The 20041-nt window shown below is 40.4% G+C and overlaps 3 protein-coding genes across 3 annotated transcripts in view; all 3 read left to right on the forward strand.

The window, feature by feature from the left end:
* hikeshi (heat shock protein nuclear import factor hikeshi) overlaps nt 1-1316 on the forward strand; it is a 3249-nt gene extending 1933 nt beyond the window's left edge. Inside the window, exons 3-5 of the mRNA XM_016566618.1 lie at nt 288-439; nt 930-1048; nt 1129-1316. Coding sequence (XP_016422104.1) covers nt 288-439; nt 930-1048; nt 1129-1183 — 326 coding nt within the window. The 3' untranslated portion in view covers nt 1184-1316. The remainder of the gene's footprint in view (nt 1-287; nt 440-929; nt 1049-1128) is intronic.
* A 2662-nt stretch (nt 1317-3978) lies between these two features.
* On the forward strand, nt 3979-5527 carry LOC107751048 (coiled-coil domain-containing protein 81-like). Its single transcript, XM_016566616.1, has 5 exons — nt 3979-4253; nt 4379-4440; nt 4550-4703; nt 4863-5116; nt 5193-5527. Exons 1-5 carry the CDS (start codon nt 4184-4186, stop codon nt 5355-5357), a joined length of 705 nt encoding a protein of 234 aa, XP_016422102.1. The 5' UTR covers nt 3979-4183; the 3' UTR covers nt 5358-5527.
* A 1261-nt stretch (nt 5528-6788) lies between these two features.
* LOC107751049 (coiled-coil domain-containing protein 81-like) lies at nt 6789-11135 on the forward strand. The gene is made up of 8 exons (XM_016566617.1): nt 6789-6869; nt 6944-7087; nt 7618-7725; nt 7803-8125; nt 8210-8288; nt 9862-10082; nt 10215-10340; nt 10479-11135. The coding sequence occupies exons 2-8, from the start codon at nt 6962-6964 to the stop codon at nt 10615-10617; spliced, it is 1122 nt and encodes a 373-aa protein (XP_016422103.1). The 5' UTR covers nt 6789-6869; nt 6944-6961; the 3' UTR covers nt 10618-11135.
* The last annotated feature ends 8906 nt before the right edge of the window (nt 11136-20041 follow it).

The raw sequence follows: 20041 nt of genomic DNA on the forward strand, positions 1-20041 counted from the left end.
GTATAGTATAGTATTTCAGTCTGGCGAGTAAACAAAAAAATTTACTAGCCAATGACGATTCAATTGCCAAGGTGTCCGTAGAGGGTTGATATATTAAAACACTAGGGTGATTATCATCACATCAAACTCGCACAGAAATGTGGTTCAGTGCTGGGAGACACAAATAAAGTCTGTGTCCATCATTCACGTCTGATGTCTGAAATCTGCTTTGACTGGCTCTGATTCTAGCAACTATCGATAATCGACCCGAATCCCTGAAATGGTGTGTGTGTGTGTGTGTGTTTCAGGTGAGGGTGGAGCTCATCCGTTTGGCATGATGGCCGTCCCTCAGGCTCTGTCAGTGGCTCAGGTTGGAGTTTCTATTGAATCTTTGGACCTGCTTGCACAACAAACACCAGTCTCTACTTCAGCTGTCTCCACAGCGGACTCCTTCACACAGGTAACACATACCTCATCATAACTTATCAGCCACCTTACTTACCTTTTGGGTCTTCAGTCTTTTCAGAGTGGATCTTCTGTTCGTAGTAGTGATGAACGATTTTTAGATTACATATCACACCCTAATAAATGCAAAGTTTTTGTGGATAAAAATTATCTAAATTTATGTTTATATTTGAAAGACAATTTAAGGCATGAAGTAATATTATAACATTATAACAGTGACATTTATAAAATGGATAGTTCCAGTCTTGGCCACTGATTAAATATAAGCTAAAATACAGACCTGGCAGATTGTGGCACTGCTTGTTGATATCAGTCGTACTAAAGGCGTTTTTATTTGCGCTTTTCCAATTTCTTTCACACTTCTGTGTGGTTTGAAGGGTCAGATCAAGACTGCAGTGACCGGCTCACAGAGCCCTGTTAATATCACTGTGAGGTCAGGAACTCTCCTGCGGCTGCTTATTAACTTTTTGTTGTCATTTTCACAGTTCACACAGAAGATGCTGGAGAGCCTGTACAACTTCACCTCGTCTTTTGCGCTGTCCCAGTCGCAGATGACACCGAACCCTTCGGAGATGTTTGTTCCTGCGAGCTCCATCCTCAAATGGTGAGTGATGTTTTAAGGCGAAGCGTCATGCCAGCGAATGAGTGTTTGTGTTTAGAGTCATTGTTCTGTCCTCCTCACAGGTATGAAAACTTTCAGAGGCGAATGATGCAGAATCCAAACTTCTGGAAGACGTGACTTACTGCCGTTGTGTTTTTAACAGTTTGATCCACTACTTTATGAAGAACAATTTATTTCATTTAATACTCAGTTTTAATTTCCATGAAGAGTTTCACCTGGTCAAGGAATTTTTTCTCATGAATATTGCCTGGCACATCATTCATTTATTTGCTGAAAATGTTTTATATAACGTGCTGAATTCATATTAAATAAAATCTTTTGTCGATAAATTTTATTAGTCATGTTTATTTTTTCCATGATTTACAGAAATGTGTATCTCAGTGTTTCAGTGAACAGCTTCACAGGAAAATGCTTTAATGTGTTTAATGTCAGTAAACCCTCTGTAAGATGTTCAGGAGCCCATCCTCCTCTGACAGCAAATGCATGTCCAAATAACATTAATATTTAATTCTCTGATAAGTGGATTGTCTTTTATTGAACAGGCCAGATGATGCAGTCCTCGAATGCGTTAGCAAGGCAATGGTTACAGCTTCAGAGCATACGGATAAAGGTTGACAATTTTAGAAGTGTATTTATGATTGACTGAAAAATAAAACTCACAAAATGATTATCATCATCATCTATTCTAGACCGGGCAGATTCTGTTCTATTATTTCTTTCAACTTAAGTTTGTAATGCAATCTGATATTTGTAGGTACCCTGGTGAATTCAGTCTGAGCAGACACATCAGTCCTGTAGCCTCGAGTGCTGAAGGTGCTTCAAGATTCACACCGAATAACACATGAATAAAAGTTCTATTTTAAGGCCGCAACAGCTGAATTTAGCTAGTTATGTTTGAATAGTGATTTCACAGTATTTATTGTAGTAATGAGTATCATGTGCATCAGTATTATCGATAGTAATGTATCTGTATTATCTGTAGTAACGTATCTTTATTTAGTGTAGTAAGGTGTATTAGTATCTGTAGTAATGCATATCTTTATTTACTGTATTAACGTGTAACAGTATTATCTGTTGTAATGTGTATCAGTATTATATGTAGTAACGGTATCTTTATTTACTGTAGTATCAGTATTTCCTTTAGTATCAGTATTATCTATAGTAACGTATCTTTATTTACTGTAGTAACCCTTATATTTATTTACTGTAGTAACGTGTATCAGTATTATCTATAGTAATGTGTATCAGTATTATCTATAGTAATGTGTATCAGTATTATATGTAGTAAGGAGTATCTTTATTTACTGTAGTATCAGTATTATCTATAGTAACGTGTATCTTTATTTACTGTAGTAACCCTTATCTTTATTTACTGTAGTAATGAGTATCAGTATTTACTGTAGTAACATGTATCAGTATTATCTATAGTAATGTGTATCAGTATTATATGTAGTAAGGAGTATCTTTATTTACTGTAGTATCAGTATTATCTATAGTAACGTGTATCTTTATTTACTGTAGTAACCCTTGTCTTTATTTACTGTAGTAACATGTATCAGTATTATCTATAGAAATGTGTATCAGTATTATCTGTAGTAAGGAGTATCTTTATTTACTGTAGTATCAGTATTATCTATAATAACGTATCTTTATTTGCTGTGGTAACGTGTATCAGTATTATCTATAGTAATGTGTATCAGTATTATCTGTAGTAAGGAGTATCTTTATTTACTGTAGTATCAGTATTTTCTGTAGTATCAGTATTATCTATAGTAACGTATCTTTATTTGCTGTGGTAACATGTATCAGTATTATCTATAGTAACGTGTATCTTTATTTATTGTAGTATGTGTATCAGTATTATCTGTAGTAAGGAGTGTCTTTATTTACTGTAGTAATGTGTATCAGTATTATCTATAGTAATGTGTATCTTTATTTATTGTAGTAACGTGTATCAGTATTATCTGTAGTAATGTGTATCAGTATTATCTGTAGTAACGTATCTTTATTTATTGTAGTAACGTGTATCAGTATTATCTGTAGTAATGTGTATCAGTATTATCTGTAGTAACGTGTATCTTTATTTACTGTAGTAACTTGTATCAGTATTATCTGTAGTAATGTGTATCAGTATTATCTGTAGTAACGTGTATCTTTATTTACTGTAATAACTTGTATCAGTATTATCTGTTGTAACAAGTATCAGTATTATCTATAGTAACGTGTATCTTTATTTATTGTAGTATGTGTATCAGTTTTGTCTGTAGTAACGTGTATCTTTATTTACTGTAGTAACATTTATCAGTATTATCTGCAGTAACCAGTATCAGTATTATCTATAGTAACGTGTAGCTTTATTTACTGTAGTAACATTTATAGGTATTATCTGTAGTAACGAGTATCAGTATTCTCTATAGTAACATATCTTTATTTACTGTAGTAACATGTATCAGTATTGTCTGTAGTAACGTGTATCTTTATTTACTGTAGTAACATTTATTGGTATTATCTGTAGTAACGAGTATCAGTATTATCTATATTAATGTGTATCTTTATTTACTGTAGTAACATTTATAGGTATTATCTGTAGTAACGAGTATCAGTATTCTCTATAGTAACATATCTTTATTTACTGTAGTAACATGTATCAGTATTGTCTGTAGTAACGTGTATCTTTATTTACTGTAGTAACATTTATCGGTATTATCTGTAGTAACGAGTATCAGTATTATCTATAGTAATGTATATCTTTATTTACTGTAGTAACGTGTATCAGTATTATCTATATTAATGTGTATCTTTATTTACTGTAGTAACATTTATCGGTATTATCTGTAGTAACGAGTACCAGTATTATCTATAGTAATGTGTATCTTTATTTACTGTAGTAATGTGTATCAGTATTATCTGTATTTAGGAATCTTTATTTACTGTAGTATCAGTATTTCCTGTAGTAACGCCGTTGGGAGGCGCGTCTATAGCAACAGATTTGCAGACACAAGCACAAAGCCATGCATCTGTACTTTTATTAGCTGTTGCACCGGTTATTCTGGACCTGTATACACTAATGTACTAATGAGTGATTAAACCGAAGTGTTTGCTTGCAGATTTTTTGTCATGCTTCAAATCCCAATGTCAGAATATGAGCGCAAACATCTGTCGACTCTGTCGAGACTTTCTGACGACGGTAAGTGACATTCTAACTAATCAGAACTACTGGCATAACCATAACTAATGTCTGAAATACAAACACACGTCTGCATCGAGCATGCCAGTCATATTTCTCGCGTCTGTTTGTTTCATTCCCCACAGATATCGATCATATTTGGTCGCTCGTGTCGTGTTTTATTAAGCAACAGATGTTCATGCGAAAGGTGCGAATGTGCATGCTTAGGCTCTACTGTTCCTCATCTATTATGCTCATTGTTTTTCTGTTTGTAAACGTGAATAATAGCGTGTTCATTCGGTTGTGGTGTGTTTTAGGGGGTTTATATCCTCGGTTTAGGGACTTTCACGTTCTGTCAGCAGAAACTCAACCTCGGGAACAAACATATTCTCATACAGAGACCTGTTTTCATCCTGGCAGAGAAACTCTCTCATTATTATGGATTTAAACAGATCAAACCACAGGCGACAGGTCAGAACAATCATTTTTGTTCATTTATGTACATTTACACAGAAGATGGACATTGTTGGCTGAATTAGATTTCATGATCCACACCTGATCTAAAGGTTTCTCAGATGTGTCACAGATGTCATGAAAGCTACTGTTGATCAGACTCTGGTGTCTCCTCAGACGTGCCGGTGGGGCCACTCAACTTCTCGGCCCTGAGTGCCGAGGGCCCGTTCCAGCGAGACGCAGTGGAGAGATGCGTGCGAGAAACCCTTCACCTGCTGCTCCGTGCCGCAGCCACTCGACCGTCTGTCTCGCACGCTTTTCCTGGGATCGGAGTCCTGACTTTCCGGCAAAGCCGAGTCAAGATGCTGTTCTGCCGTGACTTCATCTCAGCCTTAGATGGCACTGGGAAACTTTCCTCAGCTTCAGCCAGCGTCAGTCACAGCGAGCGAGACTTCAGTGTGTTTGAACCTGCTGGAATCTGTTTAATTAGACTCTGTTGATTTGCAGAGACCGGAGTCGAGGAACTCTAGAGAATCTAAGAGACGCTGCAATGTGCCGCGACCTGCGACCTTCAGCGGTGCCACGCTTCCCAGAATATCAGCAGGAGAAGCCCTGAGAAAACCGCTGCAGACTGATGAAGATGATGATGATGGTGGATGGGGTTTGTCATGAGGAGATCTGGGCTCATGCTGACAGTTTGAGGAAATATGGTAGCTCTGTACTGTTCTGTGTTAGACTCACTCTCATCTCATTATATCTGCAACAGAGAAGCGTCAGCCAGCGGACAGAGCGACTGTGACTGACCTCACAGACGGGCTGGAGGACAAACGGCCAGCAAACACTGACAGGTAGATTCCAGCAGAAGATGATGAAGAATCAGCTGGCCCAGCATGAATTATAAATATTGTCATCATAACCACTGAATTAAAAACATACATTTAAATTTAAATACATTCCTTATCATCACAGAAATAGTTCAGTCTTGGTTAAAAATCCTACTGGGTAGGAAACCAGTTAAAAATCTGGAATTAAAAATTTCCTCATGCGGTGATTTGTGTTGCTTAACAGCATCTGATGACAGAAAGGTGCTCAGATTATCACATGACCCTCTCAAATACACTCAGAACAGAGGCGTTGTGTTACGGTGAACTCTTGTGTGTGTCATCAGACCATTAAAACACTCGAGCTCTGCAGGAGAAAGTTGTTTAGTTGTGACGTAAGACCGGTTTGTGTGACTGAAACGTGAGCTTTACCCAGCAGTGAATGCAGTCTGTCAGCGTGGCTCCTCTCGCTTTAAACATGCATCACCGCCTGTGACTGAACACACTGAGCTTCAGATTTGGGTTTAAAAAATAATGTTTCTTTTATTTGGCCTGGCGGTCTTATGGTAAAATTCTTATGATAATATAGTAATCTTCTATCATTTAATAATCTGTTAACAGTGTTGGGGGTAACGCATTACAAGTAACGTGAGTTACGTAATCAGATTACTTTTTTCAAGTAACTAGTAAATTAACGCGCTACTTTTTAATTTACAAGAAAATATCTGAGTTACTTTTTCAAAAAAGTAACGCCAGTTACTTTGTTTTCCCATTTATTGACTAACAGCTCTCCTGTCCCCGTGTTGGGAGAAATCAGAAGTGCAGAGGCGTTGTGTGCGCTGTGTGAACATGATGTAGTTCTAGACAAAACAATCAAGCCCATCTCATATTTAAAAAGTAACGCAAAAGTAATGTAACGCATTACTTTCCATAAAAAGTAACATAAGTAACATAATTAGTTACTTTTTTTAGGGAGTAACGCAATATTGTAATGCATTACTTTTAAAAGTAACTTTCCCCAACAGTGGTTACTGAGTCACTGTAACTGTGTTCTGGACTTATTTAATTGTATCAGCCAGCAGACATTTACACATTTACATTTAGTCATTTAGCAGACGCTTTTATCCAAAGCGACTTACAAAAGACAGACTCAGTGGATCTGTGTCGGCCGCACTGCTAACAGTTTCTATGTGTAACTGTTTCTAAATGAAGAATAGATGAGTGTTAGATCAGCAGGACAAATCTGAGACTTTCTGTTTGTCATGAACACAGAGGCGTCTCTCTCAGCATCGCGACAGTAAAGAGCAGCGCTGCAGATGCGAGTCTGGACCGAGCGTGCCGTGACCACAGACGGGCCGGACAGGTGAGCCTTCATCACGTCTGTGCTCTCTCTTCCAGCTCGTGATATCAGCTCAGGCTTGTTGATGTGCGTCGCAGGAGCTGTGTTACGTCTGCATGCAGCGAGCGCAGAGAAACCTTCCTTTATACCAGTCTGATGAGAGCAGAGCCGAGCGCGAGCAAGAACGAGTGTTAATGCTTCAAGAACATCAGAAAGACCTGCAGTATTTCCAGAAAGAAGAGGTGCCCGAGCACACTCATTTACTGAACGCCTCATTTCAATAGGAATATCACATTAAATTCATTGCTGTTAATAGCGTTCACCGTCTGTTTGACTGTATGTTTCTGGCATATGGACATCAACTTGACAGTCACCACACTGCAAAAAAGGCTTATCTTAGTATTTTTGTTTTAAGAATATTTTACCCCACTGGCAGATCATTTTATTTATTTTAAGCAAAATGCACTTCATTTAGTTTCTTTCCCCTGGAAACAAGACTAAATATCTTACGTCATTTTGCTTCTCTAGTAAATGCATCTTAATTTAATAATTTTTTAGATATTTTGACTAGAAACAAGAGAAAAATACTAAGTTAGATAAGCCTTTTTTGCAGTGCACTGATGAGCTACTACTAAATATAATATAGAAACTTTAATTTTCTGTAAAGCTGCTTTGCAATGATTTGTATCGTGAAAAGCACTATACAAATACACTTGAATTTAATTGAATTAAACTACTATAAACCTGTCTTGGACCGTTCCATCACTGACAGATGGACAGACAGAAGAAGCGGGAGGACAGTCAGAAGCTGGCGGCGTTTAATCTGGCCGCTGCAGAAGCTCAGAGACGCAGGAAAGCGCAGGCATACAGCCAATCAGACGTGAGTCTCAACGCCGTTCAGGCTTCAGCTGGATCTGTTTAATTGTTTTTCTGGTCATTTGACGCATGGCCTTTTAGGGCTCGTACATCTTCGTGGTTCGAGCCTGCAGCGCAGACTGTCTGCCGCAGCAGAGACGCTACATGCAGGAGGCAGCCAGACGCAGACAGACGCAGACGGAGCTGATGCAGACGGAGCTGATGCAGGAGGCAGCCAGACGCAGACAGATGCAGACGGAGCTGATGCAGACGGAGCTGATGCAGACGGAGCTGATGAAGGAGGCAGCCAGACGCAGACAGATGCAGACGGAGCTGATGCAGACGGAGCTGATGCAGGAGACAGCCAGACGCAGCCAGACGCAGACGCAGACGGGCAGACTGCATCTGCTGCAGCTCTCAGAAGAGTGAGCATCTCATCGCAGCGCTGTGTGAACGTGTTTAAGATGATGGTGTGATTGTTTCTGCTTGTTTTGTGATGTTTGCATCAGGATCGCATTAGAAAAATCTCAGCAGCTTCATGAGAAACACGAGACGGCCAAGAAGTACCGAAAGGCACTTGAAGCACAAGTGAGTGACTTTCGATCGTTTCCCGTTTGGGATCAGCTGGGTCAATTACATTTTACATTTACATGTAGTTATTTTGCAGACGCTTTTATCCAAAGCGACTTACAATTGGGGAATACATAAAGTGATTCTTCTTAAAGAGGCAAACAGACACAGGAAGTGCTCGCAATACCAAGTTTCAGGTATTGTTTAAATCAGTACAAGCTAGAAAGGGAAGGAATAAATAAAGAGAAAGACGTTTTTATTTTTATTTTTATTTAGGATGAAGTCAAGTAGCATCGAAAGAGATGAGTTCTCAGCTGTCGCTTGAAAATTGTCAGGGATTCAGCATTCCGTATAGCGGTAGGAAGATCATTCCACCAGCCGGGAACGTGATTTTGAGCCTTGAGACCACGAGGCGTCGCTCACTAGCGGATCTCAGACTTCTGGAGGGGATGTAGATTCGTAGTAGTGAGTGGAAGTAGGCGGGTGCTGAGCCTATAGCTGTTCTATTTGCAAGCATCAATGTCTTGATCTTGATTCGAGCCGCAACCGGTAGCCAGTGCAAGGAGATAAAGAGAGGTGTAACATGGGCTCTTTTGGGCTCATTGAAGACCAGTCGTGCCGCTGCATTCTGAATCATTTGTAGAGGTTTGATTGTGCTTGATGGAAGTCCAGCCAGAAGAGCATTGCAGTAGTCCAGCCTAGAAATGACAAGGGCCTGGACTTCTGGTTGAAATGAGAGATAGAGCTGTGTGTCATCAGTATAGCAATGGTAGGAGAAGCCATGTCCCTGTATGATGGGACCCAGTGATGTAGTGTATATGGAGAAGAGGAGCGGTCCAAAAACTGATCCCTGAGGAACCCCAGTGACCAGTTGATGAGCTTTGGATACACAATTTTGGACTTTATCTCATAAATGAAGCAGCGCTGCATGTTTGGCACAATATTTATGTCATAAATCTATAGACATGCGGATGATTCTTAATGCTCTGATTTAGGATATCTCAAGCTTTTTTCCACACAGTTTTGAATTTGATATTTATTTGTGTATTGAATTATCTCACTCTTAAGTTGTTTCAAAGCAGCTTTACAGAAAATTGTGCCTTAATGTGTTAAAGCACCCGGTGAGAAAAAAAAGCCATAAGATATTTAGATCAGACCTCCTCGTCCTCCTCTGGATCAGTGAACTGATGCTAAATATGATGTACTTACACAGTCTGTGTTATACAAGTCGTGATTGAGCTTTCAGTGTGTTTAACTGTAAGGATAATATCAGCAAATCAGATCAGTGACGTTCTCTCTGGATCATAAACACACAGCAGCAGTGATCAGGACTGATTCTGCCTTTCATATGTTGTTTTGAGTGTGGAAGCACGTTGTTAAGTGCATTAAGGCTCACTGTCCTTAATATGGCGTTAATATGCATTTCTGTAGCTCAGACAGTAAGATCCCAGGGTTTGAGTCCATGAACTGATTAAACGCGACAGCTTTGTTTCTATCAAAAACTTCCAGAGTGTTTCATTCTCTTGAAATCATTGTCATAAACAGTAATATATCTCCTGATCTTTGTGTTTTTCTGTCTGTTTGCGTTTAGACGGATCGCCGCTGTTCAGAAATCTCTCCGCGTTTCGACGCGCGGCCCGTGTTTGGACTGATGGACTCCAGTCCGGCGGCTTTAGCGGAGCAGAGACGGAGAGCGCAGAACATCTCTGAAGAGCTGATGAATACAGCCAACCAGAGGAGGAGAGAAACGCTGGAGAAGCGCTTGAACGAGCAGAAGAGAGAAAGAGAAATGATGCAGAGAGACCTCAAAGAGTGAGTAACAAACCAGCAAACAAGCATTAATCCTAAAGAGAAGAATGAGTTCTTGTTGTCTGGGCCTGATGTGCATGTGTCTCAGATCACAGTCGGATGGTTTGAGTGGAATGAATAATGTCTCTTTCGCAGAATGTTAGACGAGCGAATCCATCGTTACGAGAAGCTGCGTCTCCTGCGGGCCGCGTACGAGGAGAGCTGGCACCGCAGCGCCGACCTCAAACACCAGCGAGACCGAGAGGAACTCAACAGCAGGAGGTACAGGAACAAACTGATGATTAGTTCAATGTATAGATGGAATAACAAGAGAAAAACAGAGAGGTCATGATGAGCGATCGCAGGACGTCAGAGCCAGAGTTTCTGTAATCCTGATGATGTTTTTGCTGTTTCCTTCAGGTTCGGTGGTCAAACTCTGACAGAACAACTGGGAAAATATGAGCGATGCAGTCAATGCAAACGCAGCACCGCCAACCGCAGCGAGAGCAACGTCTTCAGAGACACGAATTATGTGACTGGAGCTCGACTGATGCTGTAGACCTCGGATTTCAACTCAGATAATAAAGATGAGCAAAATAAGTGTATGCTTCCTCATCCACATTTACAGCAAACTGAGAGCATCTGCTGTGTTCGTTTACACAGAGATGAATCACATTGTGTTTATTCTTCAGCACTGATCTCATCACAGCCGCATTTCAACATCAGCGAAGATGAAGAATGTGACGCGAATGTGCAGATGCAGATTTTGTTCTTATCTGATATGTTTTGAGCAGAACTTTAAATGCGCCTTCAGCCGTAGAACATGATATTGAGATATTTTGATATTCATAGATCCACAAACGCTTTGTTCTCTGTTTGCAGAATTTTCTCAGAAAATGAATTCTTTGGAAAGAGATGAAAGTTTTCTGCATGTGATTCATCAGTATAAAAGACGTGGTGGAGAATGTGCCATGATGCTCCATTAGTTCATATTTAACAACATATAATGTTCTTGTATCATGACCAGTGCACACCTTAGATGCGATTCAGTGTTTAACATTGACGCTGTGAGCTTTCATATGCACCAATGTCTATTTAGAATGTTTGCATGTGATCAAATGCTTTAAATTATTACAGTTTCTTATTTTACATGCAGAATGTGTCTGTTAGGAGCCGTCAGTGCAGCAAATGCAGAAATGGACACCAGGTGGGGCTTCAATGTCAAAAACACAACTGACTTCATTCAGCTTCCACAGCGATCGAGAGTGCTTTACACACAGAGCAGAAGACACTGAGATTGAGAGTATTTTGCAACCGTGGCCTCACATTTACTGTACATCTGTGCTAAAAGTGAATGAAGCCCAAAGGAGCAAAGTTAAATTCACGCATAATACACAGTCAAGCAAACGTACAAAAACAAATAGTCTTCACTTCACTGAGTGTATGTTCATAACGCTCTGCTGAGAGCAAATGATGGAAATACAGAGTGAATATGAGAGCGTGTGGACAGCTGTTCCACTTTCCCAAGACACCAGATCAAATTGATATTCCACATTTATTGAGCAACACATCAGCCAGAGTCAGTTCCTGATTCCAGATGTTCAAAACACACTGAAGAAGCCAGCAAACCACAGAACCGCTTCTGCACTAAACAGATAGCACTCAAACAATCCCTCATGTGAATTATTTTCTCTTGATATTTTGTATTTGGTCTAGTGTTGCTTTAAATCTAACACTGCATCTTCAGGGTGTTTTTGACAGACAGTGAAGCAGGACAGAGGCAGAGAGACGTCACGAGCTCATCGTACTGTTATCTCAGTCCAAAAACACAGAAGAGAGGCGAGATGCGTCCGCAGACGTACAGCTGCTAATGCGACGTCAGGCTCACGTGAGCAGGATAGAGTCCAGCCTACAAGACAATAAAAGTCATCTCAAAGAGGTCAGAGGTCACAGCACACATTCTGTTCACATGTGATTTTACGAACCACAGGGGACAGAAGTGACTCATGAAGCTCAGTGAGGCTGAGGAGAAACACACACACACACACACACACACAAAGGTTTGTCATCAGTAAACAAACACATTTTCCAAACCACACAGACTTGAGTATAACAACACACACTCACACACGCACACTCACTCACACACCCACACACACACACACACACACACAAAGGTTTGAGTCATCAGTAAACAAACACATTTTCCAAACCACACGGACTTGAGTATAACACACACACACACACCCACACACACAGAGAGAGATTGCGCTGCGCACACAGAAACATTCAGGAGCACAGAAACTTGTTTTCAGCGCTGCCCCACGACTTTTATTAATAAAATAAAATTCACACACAAAACACTCTTTCTCTCTCTCAATCGGTTGATCAATCAATCAATAATTTATTCAAATCATAATGCATTAATTCAAATAAATGTGACCCGCACTATTTAGTCTCTGGTCCTGACCTGAAGTGGGCAGAATGCTAGCGCTAACGAGCCGTAACTGACGAAAATAACCGTCATTTTTACGGTCAAATATTGCACTGCAAACATCAACAGCTTTAGCTTGTCAATGCTGGCAAATGACTATGGTATAAGCGAGATAATGCATGGCTAGCTATGCATTAAACAATATTAATGCACTCTGTGTCGGGTGGTCCTTTGCCTCCAGATCGTGCATTAAAACCCTTTGATCACAGCTAACCGTGCATCATCCCTTATTTATTTTACTCCTAACCTGAACCCTCACTGAAACGTCTTTGCACTTTTGGACATTGAACACGTGTCTTCAGTGTTGAGCGCTGCTTGTTCCTGAGAGTTTCTGCTTTTCCTGATACACCCAGAATCAGCGATCACAAGCCTGTCTGATGTCTGGTGTCTGCAGAGACCCAAAGCCCTTCTGATCTCGATCTGGCATCACTTCTTCATGCGAGTGGGTGTTTCTGCGAATAATATCACACACACAATCATTCCGCGGGGAAAGGTCCTGGCATGTTTGCTTCTTATTGATGGATTCCAGCATGTTTCAAAACTATTGGGTGCATTTCAGTGATGCCGAGGAGCAGCTCCAGCTGCAATGATTCCTTTATCAACTATTTCATTTCCATCACACTGAAAATCAGATTCGGCATTTTCAGTTTTAGCTGTCTGATGGTTTATGACGATCATGAACAGTCAGCAATAACCAACTATAATACAACTCATCTCATATGACTTGTGCTATAAATTCACAATCTCGGAGAAAGTGGTGTGGTGTTTTACTGGCAGCTGTTAGCGGTGAGTTCATGCTAACGAGTCACGCTAATCACTAGCAGAACGTTTCCACATCAACAGCTCATGGGTGCGTCCAGGTCATTCGAGTCTGGACTGACTCACTCCATTCACGCTAATGAATCTCTAGCTGTAAGGCATCAGTATAAAACATGTAGTGCAGAGGACAAATAAAGAAATATATTCATATGACTCACAGTAAGACTGAAGAAATGAGCAGGCTTTACAGTTTGCATGTCAAAGGATTCAGGAGCAAGAACACATTAACAGCTTTAACTCTGATGAATCATAAAGGTGCCTTTTCATGCTGAAATCAAACACTGACAAACAGAGCCGTTCCCTACAAACACGCCACACCAGACAGACTTCAGTCAACAATACAGACACGTTCTGCTGCCTGAGCTCCAGTGCTGGGAAGGTTACTTTGGAAATGTAACAGGTTACAGATTACATGTTACACTATTTAAAATGTAATGAGTAGTGTAACTATTTCAATTACTACACAGAAACATTCAGGAGCACAGAAACTTGTTTTCAGCGCTGCCCCACGACTTTTATTAATAAAATAAAATTCACACACAAAACACTCTTTCTCTCTCTCAATCGGTTGATCAATCAATCAATAATTTATTCAAATCATAATGCATTAATTCAAATAAATGTGACCCGCACTATTTAGTCTCTGGTCCTGACCTGAAGTGGGCAGAATGCTAGCGCTAACGAGCCGTAACTGACGAAAATAACCGTCATTTTTACGGTCAAATATTGCACTGCAAACATCAACAGCTTTAGCTTGTCAATGCTGGCAAATGACTATGGTATAAGCGAGATAATGCATGGCTAGCTATGCATTAAACAATATTAATGCACTCTGTGTCGGGTGGTCCTTTGCCTCCAGATCGTGCATTAAAACCCTTTGATCACAGCTAACCGTGCATCATCCCTTATTTATTTTACTCCTAACCTGAACCCTCACTGAAACGTCTTTGCACTTTTGGACATTGAACACGTGTCTTCAGTGTTGAGCGCTGCTTGTTCCTGAGAGTTTCTGCTTTTCCTGATACACCCAGAATCAGCGATCACAAGCCTGTCTGATGTCTGGTGTCTGCAGAGACCCAAAGCCCTTCTGATCTCGATCTGGCATCACTTCTTCATGCGAGTGGGTGTTTCTGCGAATAATATCACACACACAATCATTCCGCGGGGAAAGGTCCTGGCATGTTTGCTTCTTATTGATGGATTCCAGCATGTTTCAAAACTATTGGGTGCATTTCAGTGATGCCGAGGAGCAGCTCCAGCTGCAATGATTCCTTTATCAACTATTTCATTTCCATCACACTGAAAATCAGATTCGGCATTTTCAGTTTTAGCTGTCTGATGGTTTATGACGATCATGAACAGTCAGCAATAACCAACTATAATACAACTCATCTCATATGACTTGTGCTATAAATTCACAATCTCGGAGAAAGTGGTGTGGTGTTTTACTGGCAGCTGTTAGCGGTGAGTTCATGCTAACGAGTCACGCTAATCACTAGCAGAACGTTTCCACATCAACAGCTCATGGGTGCGTCCAGGTCATTCGAGTCTGGACTGACTCACTCCATTCACGCTAATGAATCTCTAGCTGTAAGGCATCAGTATAAAACATGTAGTGCAGAGGACAAATAAAGAAATATATTCATATGACTCACAGTAAGACTGAAGAAATGAGCAGGCTTTACAGTTTGCATGTCAAAGGATTCAGGAGCAAGAACACATTAACAGCTTTAACTCTGATGAATCATAAAGGTGCCTTTTCATGCTGAAATCAAACACTGACAAACAGAGCCGTTCCCTACAAACACGCCACACCAGACAGACTTCAGTCAACAATACAGACACGTTCTGCTGCCTGAGCTCCAGTGCTGGGAAGGTTACTTTGGAAATGTAACAGGTTACAGATTACATGTTACACTATTTAAAATGTAATGAGTAGTGTAACTATTTCAATTACTTTATTAATGTAAGTGATTACATGTGAATACTTTTTGATTTCTAAAGTTCTAACAGATGTTTTCAGCTGTTAATCATTTTGAACATGTAAAGCAGGCAGGTTAATCCTACAGTAGCGCTCAACACTGATTACTGTCAAAATCCTTGATCCCTTGACTTTAGGTTAATTTTAAAGCACAGCCACCAAAAAATCAGACTTTAGCACCTCTTTTTACTTAGAGATCATTCTGAGGATAAATACAGATTTAAAACCATAACAAGAAATAGTTTAATAGCAATGATACTGTTTTTGAAATCAAATCTTTGTATAGCTATGACAGAAAACACTGGCATCTAACAGTGGCTTGGAAAAAATAGTTAATCTCTTTAAAAAATATAGCATATACATAAACCCAAATAGGAAATAAAACAGTTATAGAATAGTCAGTATTTATTGACTTGAGCATGTTAACGCTGGTGTTTGGAAGCCGGTTTAACAGTTTTCAGTGCTGGACACAACCGTCTTCACGTGTTTTCTGGACATTTAAGAGCATCAGTAGAAGACATGAAGAAACTAACTCAAGAACAAAGCTGGCAGTAAATGTATGAGAACAGCTCAGAACCACGAGCATCTCATTCATGGCACAGAGCCGCTCATATCAAACATTCAGGTGGATCTGATCCAGTGTAAACACATACAGTAATAAACACATTCAGCAGGACTGTCAGGAGACGGCGAGAGCTGCACAGAAACACACGCTCGAGCGGCTAGATTCATTCTGTAGTTCAGATGAAGAACATGTACATGAGCGCGTAAAACACACTCCTGCAGTTTCCAAGAAATAATTGTGAAATGAAATCCTACTTTATGAACTCTTGGCAAACGTTCATCCATAAATCATATCTCCTGAGAGTTATGGCTCATGAAACTAATAGTTATTTTAATAAAGTAATATGCAGTATGGTATTACGGTCTGTTGAGAATCTCAGCCGTAGTGAGTCAGCTCTAATGTCATCACCTCATTTGAGACGCTAACACAGATTTCACAGATTATTTTTCATTTAAAGACACTCATTTTTGTATTGTTTTGAATATATAATAAAAACATGACCAATGATATATAATTCTATATATAATCATAATTTGGTGCAGCATATTTATTTCAGGAACAACTTTTCTTCCATCAAAGTGCTCACCTTTCATCGCTCTGTATTTGAAGAGGAAGAAGCAAAAGCTTATGGACTGTTATGAGAAACACGTGTATTTGAGATGGAAACACAAACGCTTCCATATTCAGCTCGCAAACAATCAGAGGAAGAAACCGTTCACACACGATCTGCTGAACACACATGATGAGAAAGTGCTAAATAATGTGAGAAAAACAACATTCCAGGCCCTCACACACTGAATCTGAATGTGTGCAACTGTACAAACTGAATATTTGATGAGGAAGGCATTGAGTGACTTTATGATTGATAAACACACGCTCTGATTCACACGGCCAGAACTCAGCTACACTCGCTCTCTCTCTCTTTGCAAATTTAAAGTGGGAAAGTTATCTTAACCCGGGCTTTATAAAGACGTTAGAGTTCAGCGTAACGTGAGAAGCTCGCAGGAGTACAAACGGCTGGAAAACCCCGGCAGAACAGGAAGTCACGTGACAGGAAGCGGCATAAAGCACTGGACGCTCCGCTCACAGCAGATCCTGTTACTGCCCTCTGTCACGATCACTTCCGCTTCTGTGCAGCGGTCAGACGCACACACTCCTGCTAAACTAACACAAACACAAACACACTGACACCAGGACAGAAGCATCAGAGGAAAATCTCCAGAGCTGCATTTCATCTTTTACACAGTGAAGATTGCAATTCTACACACGCAGTGAATCTCCTAAACGATCATATTGTGTGTGTGTGTGTGTGTGAGTGTGTGTGTGTGTGAGTGTGTGAGTGTGGGAGTGTGTGTGTGTGTGTGTGTGTGAGTGTGTGAGTGTGTGAGTGTGTGTGAGTGTGGGAGTGTGTGAGTGTGTGTGTTGAATGCAGGGCGTGCACAAAATAACTAAATAACTTCACGGACACATGAAATGAGTCAATCAATCTCTTCTCAAAAAACATGAAATATCTGCTCAATCGATCGATCAGTGGATCAGTGGATGATCTGTGTGAGTCAGCGCTGCTGGAATCTCAGGAAGGGAACAGTATTTCTCTGACTCCCGTCCACACCCAACATTCCCTTCGATGGGAACACAGGAACGCTGTGTGCTTCCAAACAAACCCAGAGCAGGGAAGCGCTGCGGATTCACCGAGCTGAGTGTGCATCTGACCTCAAATAATTCCTCAGAGAAACATGAATAACAGGAGGTGAATGTGTTTTATTTGCAGTGACGTCAGAGATGAAGGAATCTGTGCAGGATGTCTCTCTGTAAACTCACTTGTGTCTTTATTTAATTCAGTGACAGTCCACAGCCTGATCTGCTCATACATGAACATTACACGTGCATTACTAAAGTAAAACAGTGATTACAAGCATTAATTCCACATTTTCACAAATGGAGCCCTTAAAATGATAAATCGCTCGCATTCCGCATCCATCTAGCTTCATTGTGCTCATGCAAACATCTCAGTTTTTTTCTGCAGATTTTGATCCGTTTTAATGACGTTTGTCTGAAGTATTCTGGTTCTGATCCTGTATGATGTAAGAATGTAGTGTAAAAGAGAGTCAGGTCACTAAAAGTCGGAAAAAGTCACACACAGGTCGGGGAAGTCGTGGCCTAATGGTTAGAGAGTCGGACTCGTAACCCAAAGGTTGTGGGTTCGAGTCTCGTACCGGCAGGGATTGTAGGTGGGGGGAGTGAATGTACAGTGCTCTCCCACCTTCAATACCACGACTGAGTGCTCTTGAGCAAGGCACCGAACCCCCAACTGCTCCCCGGGCGCCGCAGCAATAAAATGGCTGCCCACTGCTCCGGGTGTGTGTTCACGGTGTGTGTGTTCACTGCTGTGTGTGTGCACTTTGGATGGGCCCAACTGCTCCCCGGGCGCCGCAGCATAAATGGCTGCCCACTGCTCCGTGTGTGTGTTCACGGTGTGTGTGTGCACTTTGGATGGGTAAATGCAGAGCACTAATTCCGAGTATGGGTCACCATACTTGGCCACATGTCACGTCACTTATAAAGATCATCAGCGTTATAATCAGGCATCAAGAGAAAGCTGAATGTCAGAAACACTGTCTGTTCAAACCACAAGTAGGTCAGCTTAATAAAAATAACTTTTCATTTTACAACCCATACAGTCTTCAGAGTAATACTGGGCTCCAGGCTTATTGCTGAACAGTGTTCTTCATGCTGACGCTCGATCAGTGAGTGTTTGTGCTTCATGAATCCTCGCCGCTCCCAGCAGCCTCTGCAGCACCGGCTCACACTCGCTTCTCTTTCAGCTAAACTCAGTCACGTTTCTCAGGCGCTGCATCTGTGCTCTCTCAAGCGTCTGACAATCCAGTTCAAACAACATGAGCATTTTGTCAAACAGTGCTCAAAATTGGCACTTTGCATTCACTTGAAACAGAAACACAGAGCTTCATCCAGCAGTAATAAGACCAACTATGATGTGCGTTTTGATCTAATTATGTGAGATTTGATTTCATGTCCTCAAGACCAGCGAGGAAAACAGTCCCTTCATGCTGTCGTCCATCAGAGGATCCAAACACCACAGCAGTAAGAGAAAACACATTCTGACTTTTCCTGAGGAACATGCGATTGCTGTTTGTAACAGCACAACAACGGTGCTAAAGCTTTCTTGATGTATTCATCATTTGTAAGTCACTTTGGAGAAAAGTGATTGACAAACGTACCATGAATCAAGCTCGGGTATGTAGATGTGTTCAGTGTGTGTCTGGGGTTTCAGCAGTTTCTGATCCAGCAGAATCACACACACACACACACACACTCACACACACAAACGCACACACACACACACACTCACACTCACTCACACACACACTCTGAACATGAGAAGGACTGCAGTGTTTTACCACTTTCTTGCGTTGTGGAGCAGCTGGAGGAGGCTTCACTATTAAAGTGCACAACTTCACATCTTCAGGATGAGTGCATTTATTCTGACAAACAAGAAGGAGAAACTATTAAAAGCATGAAAGCATATGAAATATATTGATTCATAAACGATTCATTCGACTCTTAATTGTAATGTAGAAACATGCATTTTCTGTAAAGTTGGTTTGAAACTATTGTGAAAAGTGTTATACGAATAAACATGAAATAAATCGAATTCAGCCAATTCTCTGAACAGATGTAAAATAATGCCCTACCATAATAATAATAATAATCATCAATATTATTATAATAAATAAAGCCTTTTACAGAGTGGTGAATTAAAAACAAAAAACTGAGGTCAGTAAGAATGTTTCTGAAAGAGTCTCTTCTGCTCACCAAGGCTGCATTTATTTGATCAAAAATACAGTACAATTTGTGAAATATTATTATAATCTAAAATAGTTGTTTTCTATGTGAATATCTGTTAAGATGTAATTTATTTCTGTGATCAAAGCTGTATTTTCAGCATCATTACTCCAGTCTTCAGTGTCACATGATCTTCAGAAATCATTCTAATATGCTGATTTGCTGCTCAAGAAACATTTCTGATTATTATCAATGTTGAAAACAGTTGTGCTGATGAATATTTTTGTGGAAACTGTGATACATTTTATTTTTCAGGATTC

Source organism: Sinocyclocheilus rhinocerous, unplaced genomic scaffold (genome assembly GCF_001515625.1).
Source record: "Sinocyclocheilus rhinocerous isolate Xijiao unplaced genomic scaffold, SAMN03320098_v1.1 scaffold632, whole genome shotgun sequence".
In the NCBI taxonomy this organism is placed as follows: domain Eukaryota; kingdom Metazoa; phylum Chordata; class Actinopteri; order Cypriniformes; family Cyprinidae; genus Sinocyclocheilus; species Sinocyclocheilus rhinocerous.

Coding starts and splice junctions, on each gene's coding strand:
- LOC107751048 (XM_016566616.1), top strand. CDS start 4,184: ATGCTTCAAATCCCAATGTCAGAATATGAGCGCAAACATCTGTCGACT. Junction 4,441..4,549: donor AACAGATGTTCATGCGAAAG/GTGCGAATGTGC, acceptor GGTGTGTTTTAG/GGGGTTTATATCCTCGGTTT. Junction 4,704..4,862: donor GATCAAACCACAGGCGACAG/GTCAGAACAATC, acceptor GTGTCTCCTCAG/ACGTGCCGGTGGGGCCACTC.
- LOC107751049 (XM_016566617.1), top strand. CDS start 6,962: ATGCAGCGAGCGCAGAGAAACCTTCCTTTATACCAGTCTGATGAGAGC. Junction 8,289..9,861: donor GAAAGGCACTTGAAGCACAA/GTGAGTGACTTT, acceptor GTTTGCGTTTAG/ACGGATCGCCGCTGTTCAGA. Junction 10,341..10,478: donor GAGGAACTCAACAGCAGGAG/GTACAGGAACAA, acceptor TGTTTCCTTCAG/GTTCGGTGGTCAAACTCTGA.